The 18,761-nt window shown below is 41.6% G+C and overlaps 1 protein-coding gene and 1 long non-coding RNA gene across 3 annotated transcripts; both read right to left on the bottom strand.

Annotated features, from left to right (window-relative positions):
* Positions 1-1,039: 1,039 nt before the first annotated feature.
* On the bottom strand, positions 1,040-1,956 carry LOC119723303. Its single transcript, XR_005270529.1, has 3 exons — positions 1,768-1,956; positions 1,356-1,459; positions 1,040-1,136 (listed from the first exon to the last, which is right to left on the bottom strand). It is a non-coding gene; the product is annotated as an uncharacterized LOC119723303 (long non-coding RNA).
* Positions 1,957-6,151: 4,195 nt separating this feature from the next.
* Positions 6,152-17,923, bottom strand: LOC119723646. 2 transcript variants are annotated; one of them, XM_038194417.1, is made up of 16 exons: positions 17,905-17,923; positions 16,754-16,952; positions 16,198-16,272; positions 15,737-15,999; positions 14,334-15,548; positions 14,058-14,151; positions 13,630-13,811; positions 12,474-13,226; positions 12,228-12,269; positions 11,878-12,012; positions 10,953-11,081; positions 9,748-9,977; positions 9,403-9,519; positions 8,873-9,027; positions 7,850-7,993; positions 6,152-6,986 (listed from the first exon to the last, which is right to left on the bottom strand). In XM_038194417.1, exons 1-16 carry the CDS (start codon positions 17,914-17,916, stop codon positions 6,754-6,756), a joined length of 3,978 nt encoding a protein of 1,325 aa, XP_038050345.1. In that variant the 5' UTR covers positions 17,917-17,923; the 3' UTR covers positions 6,152-6,753. The 2 variants fall into 2 exon arrangements, with proteins under 2 accessions (XP_038050345.1, XP_038050346.1); XM_038194418.1 differs by lacking the exon at positions 17,905-17,923 and adding an exon at positions 17,847-17,889.
* Positions 17,924-18,761: the final 838 nt, after the last annotated feature.

The raw sequence follows: 18,761 nt of genomic DNA, 5'->3' as shown, positions 1-18,761 counted from the left end.
CATTTGCCACGGTAACGCATCCTCTGTATCAACTCTGAATGAGTTGCATTTTATTCTTGGGCAACCGGCGGCTGATATCGCACCAGCTCGTACAGGGAGAAACCTCCGAAGCACATCGTGGACAGGATCCACTTGACTCGCGTCGTTTCTTCGATTTTCTTCTCCCTGTAAATTATAGTAATTATCATTCACCCCATTAAGTCGCTTTCATAAAAATGGAACTATCAATCGTTATTTTCCCAATCATTTTTTGGAATGTGAACTTCCCAATTTGATGAAACAGCAATTTCCACCCAATGATCACCACTACTCAAACATAACTGCAGTCGCTGTTGTCACTGTCACCCGACCTGGCGAGTATGGTGGCTTTCTCCGCCACCACGTACCACCATGAGTGCACCCAGATCGTATCACCACTATCACCGCAGGGGCGGATCCTGGAATTTTTGCAGGGGGGGGGGGGTCATCAGCAAAAGAAATCTGAAAATGTACACTGGTTTTTTTCTCCGGACACTTGGCCTCCGTAAAATCAAAAACTCCCCCTGGATCCGCGCCTGCACCGTGATCACCCCGGTACACTAGCAAATATCAAGCCATTTCGCAAAGAGAAAAAGGGAGTATATTACCTGCACAATTGCCAGCAATAGATTGCCTCACACAGATGGCAAGTCAGTGCAAGAAAAGCTCTGCGAAATGAGACCAAAAATAAACACTCAAATAAAGTTTCAGTTGAGAAAAAAATGAAAGCGGATTCTAACCAACTAGATGGTTTACATGCCCTTAAGGTATATTTTGATGATCACATAGACAAGGTGAAACCCCCCCCCCCCCTCACCAAATAATTTCAATATCCTTCATACATTTGTTTGGTTTGCATACTGTAAAGAAAAAGTCTGGCACCTTGCCCATTTATTTAGTGTACATAAGATAAATGCATTCGAAAGGTACGATACAAAATGGCCGACTTGTGAAAAGCCCATATAGGCCTATATAATTGTAACAATTAACGTTCTTAATGTAACTTACATGAGAAGGGGCACGCTGGTGCTGAGGTCTTTCTCCTGAAGAAACTTACTGAGGTGGCCCAACGGGCCGAAATACTCGATTAGGAGGTACTTTGGGAAACAGGCGGTACCCTAAGATAAGAGATGAAACACACATCATAATTGTTCAGATGGGAGGTCACTGCGAATGGAAATTGTAAGGGGGGAAATGGGGCTGCTAAAAAATACATGTAGACCACAAAACCCGAGAAGTATGATAAATAAAAAGCTCAAAAACGAAACATGGAGTTCGTTGGAAAAATTGTTTGAATTTTCGAGTTAAGCTTTGCAATGAAATTTTCATTAACTCACCACCAACACGTATACAGCAAACGAAATGAGCAAAATCCATGCGACACCGGGCAGGCTGAAATAGCTGCTCTTTACAAATCGAATCACCTTCTCCATTAATCTCCCTGATTAACATGAGAAATAAAGGACAAGTTGCTTTACTGACATTTCCTCAATACGACCCGTGCCTTTTTTTAAGCAGTGTGAAAAGAAATTCATTTATTCAGAGTATTATTTTAAAACAATGTTCTGAGAACTATGATAGCTAAGATAATTTAGGTGTTATACATAATTATATACTCACGCCAAATCTAATTAATTTTACAAACGACAGGTGTGAAACTACCTCTTGATTTTCAAGGAAAAGAAATTACGGGGAACTGAGACACACGGAGGAAATTTATGAGAAAGCGACTTGAAAGTAAGACTTTACCTTTTGATCTGTTACAGCGTCCAAATAAAGCTATCGACACTTTCGCCTGTAGTTTGGTCTCTTTCACATGTGTTCCTTGCGCTGATCAAGATGACTTGTGGGTTACACGAGCAACAGACTGGCGTATTTATTGCGTCGCATAACAATTACGACAATTTGCATATTACCGATCGACCAGACGTACATAAAGTGTCATATCACCCACACAAGGACATGTGTATTTCATAATCACAACAACTAGGTCGTGTCGGGTGCCAAGTTCAACTAGACAACGAGTGCCCGACTGCGAACACTTACAGATAAGAGAACGAACCCTTACATTGACATAGTCATTTTCCAAACAAACGACGTGGAATTTGAATTGGTGACAGATAACACACACGAACCGACCGTTGCACATTGACGTCATTGCAGAAAAAAACAATTGGTAAAATGTTTGTTTTAGGTGTACTTATTAGGTATGCTGGTGGTGCAGTGGTGTGATTTTCTTTGAAAGAAGTTAAAACTGAGACATAACTATTTTGTGTGATTCACCGGCGAGAAATGATACAAAAGTCACTGGGTAACGAGAAAGAACAAACATTTATAATGATATTGCAATTATTATATGGTCAAATGTTAATGAAAAATACACGCATATTGCAGGCAAAAAAATAATTCCCAGTAAAATGAATTCTTAGTAGTGACTGAAGGCGACTACATGATATTATGTTCTACGAAAGTTTTTGACCCACGACTACATTTTGAAGTTGGTATAAATACAGTACGTGCTTTTTCAAAAAAAATGTTCTTTTTTTTCCGAACGAAATTTAAAAGAATGTCCTGCAACAAATACATTTGGTTGTTTATTTTTGCAGGTTTTTATACAGTTTTAAAAACGGTGTTTTTTTTTTTGTAATGGCGCGCTCCAGTTCAGACATGGCGCACACTATTCAGAACGAATTAGGACGTCTTAATTCAAAAGTTGAATTAAATTAATTGATAACTTGCCGTGGGCTGATTTTTTTCGTGCGATGTCTCATTGGGAAAGCTTATTACTATATGCTAGAGAGTTATCAATTCAATTTGAAAACCTATTTTGCAAAGTGCGCCACGCCCAAAAAGCACGTATACACCAGAGGCTTTTATGAGTAAAAATATAGAGAGAATAAAAACAAAAATGGAAAATACAGTTGTCAAAAACTCACTTACAAGAATGGATGCAAGTTGACCACCTTTTTGGCCTGAAATATGAGGAGTAAAGGACACGTTTACACAATGTATGGTGCCAATACGGTATTTACAATTTCAAAAATGCCTGAAATCAGGAAATTTCAGGACTTTACATCCCTGCAGAAGTTTTACAATTTTATACTAGTCAAGTCGTTAGATTAAAATTGGTAAAAGGAAAGGAAAGGTTGGTAAAAGGAAAGGTTGGTAAAAGGAATGTTGGTAAAAGGAAAGGTTGGTAAAAGGAAAGGTTGGTAAAAGGAAAGTTGGTAAAAGGAAAGGTTGGTAAAAGGAAATGTTGGTAAAAGGAAAGTTGGTAAAAGAAAAGTTTGGTAAAAGGAAAGGTTGGTAAAAGGAAAGTTGGTAAAAGGAAAGAAAAGGAAAGGTTGGTAAAAGGAAAGGTTGGTAAAAGGAAAGTTGGTAAATCGGCTTTGGAAACGGTCGCTGCCTATCCTCCGTACATTGTGTTTGTTGAATAAGTTTATTTGAAAAGCCTTGAATACAGTGTAGCTAAGTGTATGACAAGACTAAAAGATAACGGCTTACGTGCAAAAAAGGGGCAAACGCCTCCTCCACGGTAAATGTTTGCTTTGCAATTGAACTTCAGAATAGTGTGATGGCGGGCCACCATAGATAAGGCTGAAGGACGCGCAACCTGTCACGTGACAATACTGGTTGGCACTGGGTTAAAAGGTCGGAGAAAAGGACAAACGAGCAACATTTCGGATTTCTTTTAATACCACAGAACACACGGTACACACTCAATGCTTGTTTTTGGACGTGTTTTATTTCTGTACACAGAACAAAAATTAATAAATACGAACGGCACACTGTGTCGTGGTACGAACATTTTGTACAAGAACCCCACGAGGGTTTAGTGACCTCGAGAGGGCATCCTCTTAGCCCATCATTTTCCCGCGAAAAATATCACGCGATGGTGGAACACGTGACCTAATGATTAAAAACACACGGAGGCGTAAGACGCCTCTGAAAAAACGAGTAATCTCCAAATTCGCTCATCATTATTCGAATTAACAATCTTTGCTCTCTGTTTCTAGACTTATTTTTCGTGAAGGATTAAAGAGGCTGGATTGTTAAGTTGTTTCATGCACAAAGTACGCCCTCTTGGGGATTTCTTTTGGATTCCTTTTTTTTTTTACTCCCTTTCATTTTAGGCCTAACACAAATGTATAATGTTGATACTAAGGTCAAACTTGTTTCTTTTAACTAATTCTTAAGACTTATCATTAAGAACTCAAATCTCCTTAATCTACATTCAATTCTAAACTTCCGTCTTCCGTTTTTGCCATTGCAAAAAGATATATACGATACTTAAATCCACAAATACGCCTCGATTGCATTGTAAATTCATAGTTTTAGCCCTTGATAAATATATCATATCATCCATTAACAACGGATATACAAGTCGACTTTAGAAGCCGATCGTCGGTAAATTCCCTGAAAAAGTGACAGTTTTCAAGGCCAATTCAGACGACCATTTGCCAATACCTTGACGATTTTTTTGTAAGCAACAATTTGGTTCATTTATCTCCAACAAACTAAATTGTGCTCCAGTTTACTTACAATCTTTGATCGCCCAACAAAGCCACCTGTTTAACAGCTTCAGTTCATGGTCCCAAACAATTACGTTATATCCCCTAGTACGTATCTATTTCTGCTAAGAAGCAAAACTCAAATTATCGCAAAATTTCATTGTACAATTTATTAGTTCACCACTATAGTTGTGAAAAAGTAGGTCAATATATTTCTTCTTCTTTCTTTTTTAAGATACTTGTCATTGCATAAGAAAATGGGCATAAAGGAAAAGCATCCTTTTCAAACAAAGCTATTTTACGGGGCTGAAAATAAGAAAGGGTCTTGCCAGTAGTTTTCTGTCAAATTGTTTTAATATTTGAAGAAAAAAAAGTGGGGCTAAGGCCAAAAAAAAAATATAAGTCGGTCTCTGGTCAGCACGCGCATCGATTTTAATCATGCATGTCAATCTTTTTTTCCCAAAATGTTCTGCGGTAGCTCCAACAGCGCCCTCTATTGCCGCACCTCCTCAATTTTTTTTTACCAAAGAGCACCAAGGAACGGGAAATTGCACCAAGGCAAATGATCGAGAGCACCAAGGCAAATTATGGAGCACACCAATGTACATGAGGACACCAAAAAAGCAAAATAGTACCCCACCTTGTCTGTACAATCCAAGCTTGAAGGAAAAAAAAAAAGCTGCGACGCCGCGTCAATTCCGGAACTTTGGTCTGACCAGAGACCGAATATTTTTTTTTTGCCTTATCACCCCTGTTCAGCGCATTCTGGTCTCTACACCTTCACAGGTTCCCATTTGCACTCCTGGGTGGAGAGAGGCAATTTTAGTCAAGTGTCTTGCCCAAGAACACAAGCCCCACGTTCCCCGTCAGGATGCGAAACCCACGAACCACGGCACATGAGTCGAACGCCGTAACCACTGGACCATAACGCTAACTGGGCAATTTAGTTTAATATTCTTTTTAAATACTTTGTATTTTTTTCTTTCACAGTATTAAACTATAAACACAATCAAAAGAAAAAGGGAACACGATTACGGAAAAGCAGTTTATGCTTACACATGTAACGCAATGCACAATTACAAACAATATACATTGTATCCAAAAACAACAGTACATTTACGTGTATTGTGCTGGTAAGCTGTGCGATCATGAAAAAGCCGCAACAGTCCAATCCAGAAGTTTAAAGTGTGATACATTGCTGGTAGACTGGTTCCCAGTCCCTCCATTGTCCCTCAGACTTCGAATGTAGAGACCGGTAGTGGGCAACAGATTAGGAATACATTAGGAGGATTTCTTCTAATGTATGCAAATTATACGCATGACTAGGAAGATATACCAATGATGCAACTAGCTCTGATTCCCGGCCTCTGACTACAAAATCACAATGATAGTGTCAGCGCAGAACCAGCCTATTACAAAATGGCAACAAGGCTACCACTAATGGGCAGTTTGTGTGGTGATGAGTTTTGTTTTTCACTTAATTAGAAAGTGTCTCTGCCAACTATGAATAAAAGAGAGGCACTGCTTTTTAGTATTCGAAACCTATGCAGTTAAATGCTTGAAAATTGCTTTCGTGCAGACACTGTGTCGAGTTTGCCTCCTGGTTATGGTAAGAGGCAGTCTTTTTTTTGCCATGTGTTCAACTGTCATCCATCCACAAAGCTGTATGCATCATTTTCAAAAATACAAAAATCTTTACTGCGCACGCGATCCAATCAATGGCTTTAAATGGGAACTAGCTACCGGTCCCCATATTACGGGAGCAGGAACCAGTCTAACATTGCTGGCACCCCTTTGCTCTGAACAAGGCATTGCATTGTGGGTACAATAAAGCACATAATTATTCTAAATCGTACAAGTTTCTTGTATTTCAAATGTGAACTAATCCAAATTAACAACCACATATTGGATTTTAAGAACTATTAAGTTATATTTCAACTGGGAATAAAAAAAATAACCATTTTTTGTCTTCTCAAGAACATGATGTATGCTGACACTTTTGAGTGGTTATAAATTTCCCATAGAAATGGCAGTTAAAAAAAATCCACTTACAGTTTGTCACTGATATAAAACGCTACACAATTTTTGGTCCCTAATGGATTTGAAAACTTTTGTATATTGATTGGAAATACCCCCTTCCCCTTCCCCCCCCCCCCTCCATAATCGCTTCATTGCAACAACCTCATGTCATTCTGTTTACCCATTTTCTCCATGTAGTTGGGGCTCAATCCAGGTCTGTGCTTTTCCCATCAGATCCACTCTCCCCGTCTACGCGTTCTGCTTCCTTGTCGAATTCGGAGACGAAACGGTCGAAGGTAGACTGAAACGATGTCGTGCCTACTGGACTGCAGGACTGTTCCACTTCCCCTGGCGGGGGTGATGAGGGGGGTGGGGGCGGGGGGACAGAGGGGGGGCTGAGCTCATATCCTACTGGTGGGGTGAAGTCGAAGTTGAGTCCTGTAGTTGAGACAAACGAAACGTTGACAGTACTAAACCAGAGTGCCAAATAACAATTGATTTAGCTCCGCAGCTCATTAAGTTAACCTTCATGTAAAGTAATAATTTCTTGGATGTGTATTACTAAATCCACGTGACCAATTTCAAGTAGGTACTAAGCACTAAGCACTGAGCAAAGACGAGATTTGCTTAGTCAAACCAGGTTAATGATTGAAATGTCATTTGATGTGTATTGCTAGTGATTTTTTGCTAAAAGGTAGGGTAGATCATTTCTCATTTGTGCATTCTTTTCGCTGGAAGCAACAAAAGTGCTCCAAATCTAAAGACGGGTGCTTAACAACTAACCTGATGAAATTTCAGCTCAGTGAATGCTGTATATTCCGAGAAAACAATATTCTAGGATTTGATTTCAATTTCAAAGTTGCCAAGTCATGTTTTGAATAGCGTCTGAAATCAGCATCCAGGACAAATTCTCATCCAGACAATTGCAGCTACGGGATGTCACGCACTGAACCGAAGAATATCAGCAATTGTGTGTGCGTGTGTGTCGTGTGAACATTTGCGCGAACCCATTCACGGATTCGCCAAATGACAAACCAACTACGAATTAAAAACAAACTACCAACGGAAATTTCCAAAAATGTTTCACTTGACGTGTCTTTGGAAATGGCCTTTTTTTTTTTTTTTCTTCAAAATGACAGCATGCCAGAAGGAATAATTTCACAGGGAGTTTATTGCCATTACTATCTTCCAACCAAGTAAGCTTTTCAACAATAATTATGTCAGTTACTTTTTGGATAGCTGCAAATGATCTATTCTACCTTTAAAGGCGGTCAGAGTCTAAGCTTCAACAGAAATCTCACCTCGCCTCTGATAGAAGAGGATGTAGACACTGCTGGAGTCGTTGTCTGAGGGTTCCTGTTGGCTTATGGCTTCGTCGTTACAGTACTGCCATTGATTGGACAATGGGTTGCGGACGTAACAGGTGTAATGGCCTGCATTAACACCTGTTTATCCAGAAAAGAGATATACCAAGGGGAAGTTAGCATTGTAAACTGAAACATTTTGACGTGTGTGACATTACTGAAACTAAACGGCACAAAAAGCAGCACAACTTCACTTGGCACGCAGTTTCACACACAAAACTACGAGAAACATTTCCTTCCTTTTACTTTTTTCCTCAGAGTTTTTTTTTCTAATGGAAAAAATACAGGCAAGGGCTAGGGATTTTTGTCTAGGTCTTTGCCAATTACAACTATGTGGGAACATGTTGGAAATAGACGTAGCCGTAGCTCTGGATGCCCGTTTTTTGGACATTGCTACGTAGGATCATGTTGACAATATATGTTGCCGTAGCTCTGGACGCCCGTTTTGGACACGGCTACGTAGGATCATGTTGACAATAGATGTAGCCGTAGCTCCGGACGCCCATGTTTGGACATGGCTACGTGGGAACATGTTGACAATAGATGTAGCCACAGCTCTGGACATCCATTTTGGACATGGCTACATGGGAAGATGTTGACAATAGATGTAGCCACAGCTCTGGATGCCTATGTTTGGACATGGCTACATGGGATCATGTTGACAATAGATGTAGCGGTAGCTCTGGACGCCCATTTTTGGACATGGCTACATGGAAACATTTGACAATAGATGTAGCCGTAGCTCTGGATGCCCGTGATTGGACATGGCTACATGGGAACATGATGACAATAGATGTAGCCGTAGCTCTGGATGCCCGTTTTGTACATGGCTACGTGGGAACATTTGACAATAGATGTAGCCACAGCTCTGGACGCCCGTGTCTGGACATGGCTACATGGGAACATGTTGACAATAGATGTAGCCGTAGCTCTGGAAGCCCGTTTTGGACATGGCCTTACCTCCAAAATGACAGATACAGCTCTGTAGATCATAGACAAGGTCAAGTCCGTCGCTGGAGACTCCTGGGCATAGGAAGTCCGTCATGTCCAGCCCCTCTACTGGAAACTGGACCTTGTTCTCGAGCTTGGTACTGGTGAACTGGTGGAATACGAACCTAGGGGGATAAAACAATAAAAAATATGGGGATTATCTGATGAGAATAACTCGGAGGTGGATATTACACTGCGGAAGTATACAGAATGTGTGTAATGAATATCTCTACAAAAGAAATCATTCTCAGAAACAAAGACAAATTTTAACGAATGCAGTTTCAACGGAGACATGCCATTTTGCCAGAGGAATTTTCAAAGTGACTAAGTACGCCAACTAAAGCGTGAGTTAGACTATAAAGCACAGTGTAGTTTTCAAAAAGAATTCTCAAAACGAATTCGGAAAAAAATTAAAAATCTAGAGAAGATTAGAGAAAGAACAAAATAGAGGAATTTATGATAAGGCAAATGAGCAGGTGTTATTTCTGGCCTGGACCCACCTTTTGAGGTACACTATGAGTGTGTCTGGGTACCGACATACAGCTATCGTCTTGCTTGCACACTGAGGCTTGCAACACTTGGGACAAAACCAAGGGTTGTGCTCATCCAAGTCCTCACTGAGAATTCACAGGAGAAAAAAGACACAAAAACGGAGTTTATACTTCAAAATTTGACAGTTTGAGATAATTCTCACATATTACAGAAATGTTGAGACAGTGTCTGTAATACTAAGAAACAGTCCTCAAGTAGAAGTGTTTTTGTTGTTATAATTCACATTGAACCAATGTAATAAAATTTGTCTTTCTCCAAGTATGTCTAAATTTTGTTCGCCATTTTTCACCCACCTTTCAGTGAAGGCTTTGAAGCACTCCCTCAGAGTCAATGGATCGTTCCCGGCCAGCTCCCCGAATGACCTGTCATCATAGGCCCGGCTGGCAGATTCCACGACCTCGGTGGGTAGGTTCTGGTAGACCACAGTCAGGTGGTCGTCGGAGTGGAGGGTGATGTCCACCTCCCGGACCAGCTGGCAGCCACGGCAGTGGATGCTGTAGACGCAGCGGGAACACTGGGTGCCCTGTAATGAGGTAGTTGGCATTCAATTCAATCGTTAAACTTAAAAACCCTGACGGAGCTTGCAGGTTGCACGTGGATACCACTGTTGTAGGACTCGAGTCCAGGACTCGGACTCGAGTCACATTTTTCGTGACTCGGACTCGACTCGAGTCACAATGGAAAATGACTCGGACTCGAACTCGGACTCGACCATGACGACTCGGACTCGAGTCACGTATTTTCGTTAAAAGAAAAAACATAACGTTACGTATTTGTGCGACGAACGTAGCATTCTTTTTTACTCCATAGACAAAATATGGGGCCGCGGAAAATCGTATCCAGGGGCCGCGCACACACGCCTAGCGCCTACACGAAGAGCACCAGGCCCCGGTGTCATGCCAACAAGTGTCCGGTTATCATGGCAGAGGGTTTTTAGGGATGTGAATTAAAAGGAAAACATTTTGGGTCTAAACAAAATGTGCACACGCAAGGTACACTGTATACACTGGGATTTACTTAAATCTTATTTTGATTAGTTTGGTGAACAACTAAGAACAAGTGACTCGGACTCGAGGCTTGTGACTCGAGACTCGCACTCGGACTTGAGGCTTGTGACTCGAGACTCGGACTTGGACTCAACGTTGGTGACTCGACTACAACACTGGTGGATACTATCAATGCACCTTCCGCTAATACAAAGCTTGCCGAGATACATGTGCTCGAGTTACCCTTCTGTACTCCAGACTAAACAACCACTGAGTTTTAAGTAAATAGGTCTGGGAACTAGACAGTGCGACGGTGTTACACATAATACAGCTGTTGTCTACAACGGTACCACCTGTAATCGACTCTTCCGAACTAGAACCGGTTACAGAGTGCCGCTTCCTCAAAAAGTGGAGTCATGTTTCCGACTGCGAGGACCGAATCCATTGTATTTGATTCTTGCCCAAGCCTGACGTAAGCTTACAATAACCACTGTCTACATCTCTGAACTTACCCGTCCGTCTGTGAGTACGAGGGTAAACGGTGCGTGTACTGGCAACATGCTCTCTATCTCGCTGTACAGGCACTCACCGCTGACTTCGTTGTGTGTGTGGATTGCATTGGGGTAGGCAAACAAGTCTCCCTACATCATACGGACAAACAAAACACCCAAAAGCTTAAAACCAACAAACTGGGTGAGTTATCAAGAAACGTGAGAGAAGCAAAGGGAAATACATCAGCATGCTTCAAATGAATGTGAATATCACAGTTATCAGTACGAGGGTCAGTACAATCACTCCAATTTTTGATTTGGATGAAAAAACTTGAACCTGTAGGTTTACGTGTTAAAGGTAGTACACAACATTTGCAAACATCAAAAAAACAAATTTACCAAATTGTTATGAAATACCTTACTGGACTGTGAGTGAATGACAGTCTAAAGCAGCCAGTAAAATCATGGCACCTGGTGTGCTAACATTTTCAAGAAAGGTGGAATTGTTGTATCTATTTCCAACGATGGTCAGCCGACCATCACTGGATAAAAACTGGATTTTTTCAAACACTGCCCCCAATTTACCAAATTTAGTTAGTCCACATTTTGTTTGTAATATGTTACACATCTGTGAATGGGTAAAAGCCAGCTAGACTGGTTCCCTGACCTTACAATTCCCCGACGTCTATAAATTGCTCCGTTTCGTATGAAGTAGGGTCGGGGAATCAGACTACAAGAACATGATTGTTTTTCTTTTCTTTTTTCCAGCTTCTACGAGCACAAAACATCAAACAAGTCAGTGTAACAATATTTGTTATAAAATACTACCTCCCCCAAACCCATTCATTTCTGAAAATTACAGCAAAAGCAGATGTACATTCCCATTAAACGCCCCTCCCCCCCCCCCCCCCCCACCTCCCCCATTCCCTATGCCTCCTGGCCTGACCTTTGTTTCTCTATCTGTCGTAGTATCGTTCCTGAATAGTACAGGCAGTAGAAGAACCCTTTTGGCTGGGCGGGCAGTTTGTGACGTCTGCATGACGACGTAGTCCTGCGAAGGGTCAATTTCTTTCCTGCATACCTGTCGAGCGACGGCAAAAATCAACGATAGAATATAATTTTTTCGATGAAAGTTTGAAATCAAATTCAAATGTAACGACTGTGTTTTTATGCAAATATTTTTTAAAAATCTAAAAAATAAAGAGGATGAAAACAGTTTTTGAAAACACTTAAGTTGCTACAAAAAAAATAAATAAATAAATAAACAAAGAAAAGTTGTGAATATTCCAATCTTACTGGACAATCCACCGTCTGGTGACCATAGTGCTTGACGGCTCTCTGCAAACAGAACAACACAGATTTTTGTTTAAAAATCCTCAATAAAGGTTTTAAATATTCTTATAAGTAAAATTTGGGATCGTTTCACAAAATATCAATTAAACCACAATTTACTAAATCTGATGAGCATGTAAAATCTGGATAAAACCATGAATAAATCAAATAGCTAGGACACAGACGTACAATTCTTGTTTGGTAGCTTACCTCCATGCATGCATGGCATAGTACTCCACCACACGCTTTGTGTGTTAGTAACTGATGTTCCGGATATTCCTCCAGGCAGATTGCACAAGAATGCCACTGGCTCATCACGACGCCGCTATCGCTCGTTTCACCGTTCTTCTCCGGGACAAAGACGTCGTCGTTCCACGTCACTCCGTCGTCTTGTATCGGACCCCAGACGGCTTCAGGGCTGTTGAGATCAACGTTGCCCTGCAGGCTGCTGTTGGAGCCCCGTGGCTTTCGCGGCAGAACAAGCCCGTCGTTTTGCGTGTCCATCGGCGGCAAATCGCTGGCGTCAAAATACGTCACGTTTGAGAAGACGTCCCGAGATGCTGCAGCCGTTGCGGATGCCGCTGCGGAGTCCGTGCCGGATTCTAAATCCCCGACTTTCCCGCTTCCAACGTTATTCATTTCGGTGTACTGTGTGGGCGTTAAGACGATGTCCCATGGACCTTTTGGGGCCTCGAAGGCACTTTCTGCACTCGTCGGGAGGTAGTCGCTGTCAAGTCTCTCACAAAGGTCTACACTTTCCTGCTGTAGGACATTCGCGTGTTCGAACGGGGTGGACTTGTTTAGAGTTCTTGTGTCCACGTCCTCTGCAAGGCTGTTTGAAACGGCTTCGCTTGGTACAGCAGTTATGTGTGCCGATTCTTCCAAGACAGTTTTGGAATACACCTCAAACGCATACAGCAAGCGGAAACTGTCATTGACGTATCTCAGTTGTACACCATCCTCCTGCAACATTGAAGACAAACACAATAATTTCTGGTCAAATGAACATTTCTTGACAGTATAAAAACCAGCCAAATTTAACTAGTTCACGCCAAGATTATTTTGACAAGAACGGAACAAATTGCGGGATTAATTTTCACTCGACCTCATGCCAGGCAGGTTGAAGCCATCACCCTCGGGCAGCATACTCATATTTTCGGCCTCGCTCGCTGCGACCGTTTCACTGACAGATATTTCCGGCCTCGCTCCCTGCATGTTTATCCGTCATCCGTTCCGAATACCGCAAAATCTTTGCGGGTATGCAAGTCAACCGCGCAAACTGGTTAACACTCTCTGATACACAACATCCACTGGAGATGTTCGTAATGAATTGTCCCCTTTTAACGACAACTTCCCAACAACTCACCAGAAATCTTGATATATGGTGGTCCAATCCTTCTGCTAAGACCAACTCTTTATCCTCTGGTAGCCCCTCTCGGTACACCACCCCCGTCACAGCTTTCCTGAGTTCTTTGACCGTGTCTAGTCTGTTCAGCGTCACCAGGTATCGTCCTGGTGTCTGGCCATGCTTAGGAATGAATGTAATGACTGTAACGAAGGTTTAAAAATTGAAACACTTTTGAGTTTTCACCTTTTTTTTCAGGGACCAGAGTTGAAATTCAATCAATGACCTGATTTTTTTTCCCTGTATTCTAAAATCTCCGATTCAAAAGGTGTGAAAAAAACCTGCTATTTTCAACAACGCTAAACAAAGAAAGAAGTAAGTGTTCGCAATGTCAATATTTGTTGCCCAATCATCAGATAAAACTCTAGCATTTTTCTGGCCATACTTACTTAGTTGTTTTTCCATTGCACGTGGAAGAGGTACTGACAGGTACATAAAAGGCTCATAGATGATGGAGACGTGACCACAAACGGCACATACAACCTACAGAAGAAAATTTTTAAGATGAGAAAAAGTTGGTTGGAAAAACTACCTGAAAGCAAAGTTCTCTTTTGTAGAGTACTTTTCTTGTGGTTCCTTCCCCCTCCTCCCCCCACTTTGGCCCCCAGCCCCACCCCTCCCATTAAATCCCTTTTATTGCTCCACCTGTTGTGTTTAGTTATTACCGTGCTTTTGAACTGTCCTTGGAAGTCCATGATAGGCGACTGGTTTGCCTTGATGTATTCTTCCCAATCCGCTTCCCCCTCCTCTCCGCCCAGATCTACGTCCTCCATCGCTGTCTCTTTCTTGATCCGAGAAGGAGTCCGTTGCACTGAGAGGAACTGTTGGTTGTTTGGGATATAGCAGCAGTCTTGGTCTTCACTTGTCTTGGTGTGCGGCGCCAAGCACGGCTTATCCTCCCTATGCCTTTCCAAGTTCTTGGTGAGCGTCTCTTCGTTTTTGGTGGGGTAGAGAAGATTGGGACACTTATCCGGAGGATTGTCAAGTCCCATCTGAGGTTTGAGTTGGTTGTAGCACTCGGCTTCTGCGACTTGCTTGAGGCTGGTGTCGTTTCCTTCTAACTCCATCAGCTTGTTGGTTAATTTGCTCTCCGTTATCGGGAAGAAGCCATCTTGACTCAGGAGCTCCGGGACGGCATAGTTGTGAAAAGAGGAAGTTAGACCCTCCTTAGCGAGACTTTGAAGGAGTTCCGTCTTGCTGCAGGAGTCCATCTTCATCCTCTTGATAGGGTCTTCCCCTTCGTGGAGGTCTGTCTCGGCCACAAACTTGACGCCGCTGCCCAAACCCTCCCCGGAGCCATTCTTGAGGTTCCCCTTCAGGTTTTTCTTGGCCACAAGGAGGTTCGTCTTCTTGTTCTTGGGTGGGGAGTTCAGCTTCTCGCAGTCGTTCTCCACCCGGTTTCTCAGCGGCGACCGCTGCTGCTTGGCCGGAGACTTTTGCGGTTTCTTGGAATTCTCAGCCTTGGGGAACTTCTCGCTCCCCGTTGCGACACTAGAAGGCGCTTCCTCAGCCTGCATCACGTTAGTATTCAGCGTCTTCATATCCTTCTTAAAGAACTCCTCAATGCTGGGGACCTTCACCTCCTCTCCCGCTGCGCTCTCCTCGGATCCGGATCCAGACCCAGACCCAGACCCTGCCTCCTTGTCACTCTCTCGTCTATTATTCTGGTTTCCCGGGACATGCTCCTCCTTTCCGGAGTCAATCTCCAAGGCTTCCAACTCACTAAGTTTGGAGGTTGATGCCTCAGACATGTACTGCGAGTCGCTGGAGTTCTCCGAGATGTCTTCGAACGGGGAGTGAGATTTCTTCTTGGCTTTGGCCTGGTTCAATTCTTCGTGTAACGTATCTAGAAGTAGTGCTAGGAACTCCTGTCCATCATGCTGCAGATTAAAAAAAATGTTCCCCTTTAAAATCAAAGTCACCTTTTCCAATCAAACTTATGAAGGTATTCCTTTGTCATTGTTCATCCCTGGTTATTTGTGATTCAAATTGTGACTGACTTGTGAATTAACTTGTGACAGATTCGTGATTTAACTTATGACCGACTAACTACGACGCTGTTCCCCACCTGTCTATAGTCGTGGAACTGTCCATGCATGTACCCTAGCGTCTCCTTAAACTCCAACGGATGCAGCAGAGCGAACTCCCCGCTCCAGGCTTTGTCCGTCAAGCTGCGGAATCTGCAAGACAGCGTGGCCGCAAGGAGCTGATCCGCCTGGGGTAACTGCTGGACCAAGTGACCGTTGTGCATCAGACACTGGAGGCCAGAGTTCATGAAGCAGGTGTTGCCCATGTTGCGCAGACCGCACATGCCACGCAACGCCTTGGGATCTGGTAAGGGAAAAGAATAGCATTTCCGTCTTCTTGGTGAGAGATTCAATATGAAAAGAACTAAGATTTTAGCGTCAAGTTGTAACAATGTAACACACTGTTTATGCAATTTGACACAAATATCTTCATAATTTATGTGCAGAAAAGATGCAGAATAATCAATAAAACACATTAAAGAAGAGTACTGAATGGCAGTACCTCTGACATCAGCGTTCTGTGGGCTGTCCCCATCCCCTTCCATAAAACTCGCCGGAACTGGACTATTGTTATGAACTGTGGAATGACAAAGAATTAACAATTAGAGTGTTAGATAAATCCATCTGCTACAAAGACAATAAAGAACATTTATGGGTGAGAAAAAATTTCAAAGACCTTTTCAAATCCAACTTTCTTTAAAAAAAACCTTCCCAAATCCTCTGAACCCCAACAATGTGCAGGAACTGAACAGCAAGTTGAATTCACTTAAACTTTCACAGGGCATCATGAAATATATGTAAAGTATCAGTGGCTGGTTTCAACCTTCATCCCCCCAACAAATTAAACACTCTGAAAATTCTTGGTTTTTGAATGACTAGACAGGACTGGTAATCTTTCTTTAAATCATGAGACTTTGCATACAATGTATATTATTATCATTACTGTACTGTGTTTAATATCCTTCTCTGTTTCTCGTTAACACAAGTGAGCACTGTGGTTTTTTTTCCAGTGCTTATTTGTAAAAAAAAAATAAATAGATTGAGTTCAAAAGCTCTACCGTTTCCAGTATCAAAGCCAGGGAGATGTGGGCCGTAGATGGGTTGATCGTGGGGTACCAGCATCATCCCAGAAGACATTGCGGCCGGCATGTACTCCATGACTTCCGCATCCATCGCCATGCCGCTTGCAACCTCTGCATCCCAACGGCTTGCGTCGGGACTCGGTGCCGGACAGCTCGGAACAGCCATTTGCAATTGCTGGGTCAATAAAACAGCAGGTGATATTTGATGTCTCTTAAAAATGTAACTCTGTTAATGTCATGTCTATAAAGTTGCAGAACTTTATAAGAACTAGTAATATATTTATAAACTGACAAATTAATTACCAAAATAGATAATGGTAAAAAATATATGCTGACTTGTGCATAGGCCATAGCTGTGAAAATATTGTTTAAACATTGTAAGTTAATGGTGCGCCAAATTAAAAGAAACAGTTAACTGTTATTTAGTGTTAAGTTTAAAGTGTTCTGTAAAATTTAATGAAATAAAACATTTTGTTTTATTTCATGTTTTGGATGATTTCTTAATGACATGGAGGTAGGTCCGCCCTAGAAAATATTTCTTCAGTTAAATCTTGCCAATTTTTTATGTTGTTTTTTTTGGTTTTTGCCTAGCCCCAGTGAAAACTAAGTTTAGAAAAATAGAAAACCAACTTGTCATGCTTGTCTTTTGTTTAGAATAGCAATTTAAATGACTTACTTAGTGAATCAATAGTTAGATTAGAAATAGAAATTAGAATGGTGTTATTTTATTGGACAATACGGCATGCCATACCCATTACAAACTTATTTAGTTTTTCAAACAGATATGTAATTATAACATGTAGAGTTAAACTTGAAAGCAACTCAGAGCCAAAATAACGCATACACACTGAACCGCCTATGGGGAAATCCCCACTCCAAATGCAGGCGAGCGCAGAACCGCGCGAAATGAGATCATCTCTCGCAAACATCACGTGCAAATAAACAACAACGATTAGCATATCAATTAGTTAATTAGGCCTACAATGATAACAAAATATCGATAAGGTTTTGAGCAAGACCCTTCATCAAATTTATAACGGCGATTTCATAAGTAAGCAATAACGCATACATTTTGCAAAGATAACTTTTGTTCTCTTTTCACAAAACAGGAAATAAGATTTTCTCACCTCGTCAGCCATTTTGTCGGGTCCTACTAAAGCGCGTCAACAAGCGTCAACAAGCGTCAACAAGCGTCAACAAGTTTTAGTAGTCGTTAAGTGCGCGTCAACAAATTTTGTATAGGCCTTTGAACAATAAAAACAGCTTTATATGGTAGAAAAAGCAATAATGAACATCTTCTGCATATCAATTAAAGTTAAAATTACTTAAAAAGTGGTTTTCCAGCGCGAAATCTACAACGGGTTTTTCGGTTTAGTATTGGCCGCCATCTTGTTTGAGATCTACATACTACGCATGCGTGGAGTGTACCATTCACGTATAGGGGTTTCTTTATACGATACGCTTTGCAATACCTCGTTTGGTTTTTGAATTGGGATTTTTTGGCAGACATTGTGAACAGTGTCAGTAGGCATATTTTTTAAATAATTAGCCAAGTACCGTGATCAGGTTTTGCATAATTTATAATTGAAAAAAATAGTTTTCCGAATTTCTAGAATTAAATATTTTCAGCAACAGAGGTCGCTTTGATTGATCATATAAAGAAACCCCTATGCGTAAATGGTACACTCCACGCATGCGTACTATGTAGATCTCAAACAAGATGGCGGGCAATACTAAACCGAAAAACCCGTCGTAGATTTCGCGCTGGAAAACCACTTTTTAAATAATTTTAACTTTAATTGATATGCAGAAGATGTTCAATATTGCGTTTTCTACCATATAAAGCTGTTTTTGATGTTCAAAAGCCTATACAAAATTTGTTGACGCGCACTTAACGACTACTAAAACTTGTTGACGCTTGTTGACGCTTGTTGACGCTTGTTGACGCGCTTTAGTAGGACCGATTTTGTCTGTCCTGTGAAAA

This window comes from Patiria miniata, unplaced genomic scaffold (assembly GCF_015706575.1).
Source record: "Patiria miniata isolate m_02_andy unplaced genomic scaffold, ASM1570657v1 HiC_scaffold_17, whole genome shotgun sequence".
Lineage (NCBI taxonomy): Eukaryota > Metazoa > Echinodermata > Asteroidea > Valvatida > Asterinidae > Patiria > Patiria miniata.
This window is presented reverse-complemented; position numbering and strand designations above follow the sequence as displayed.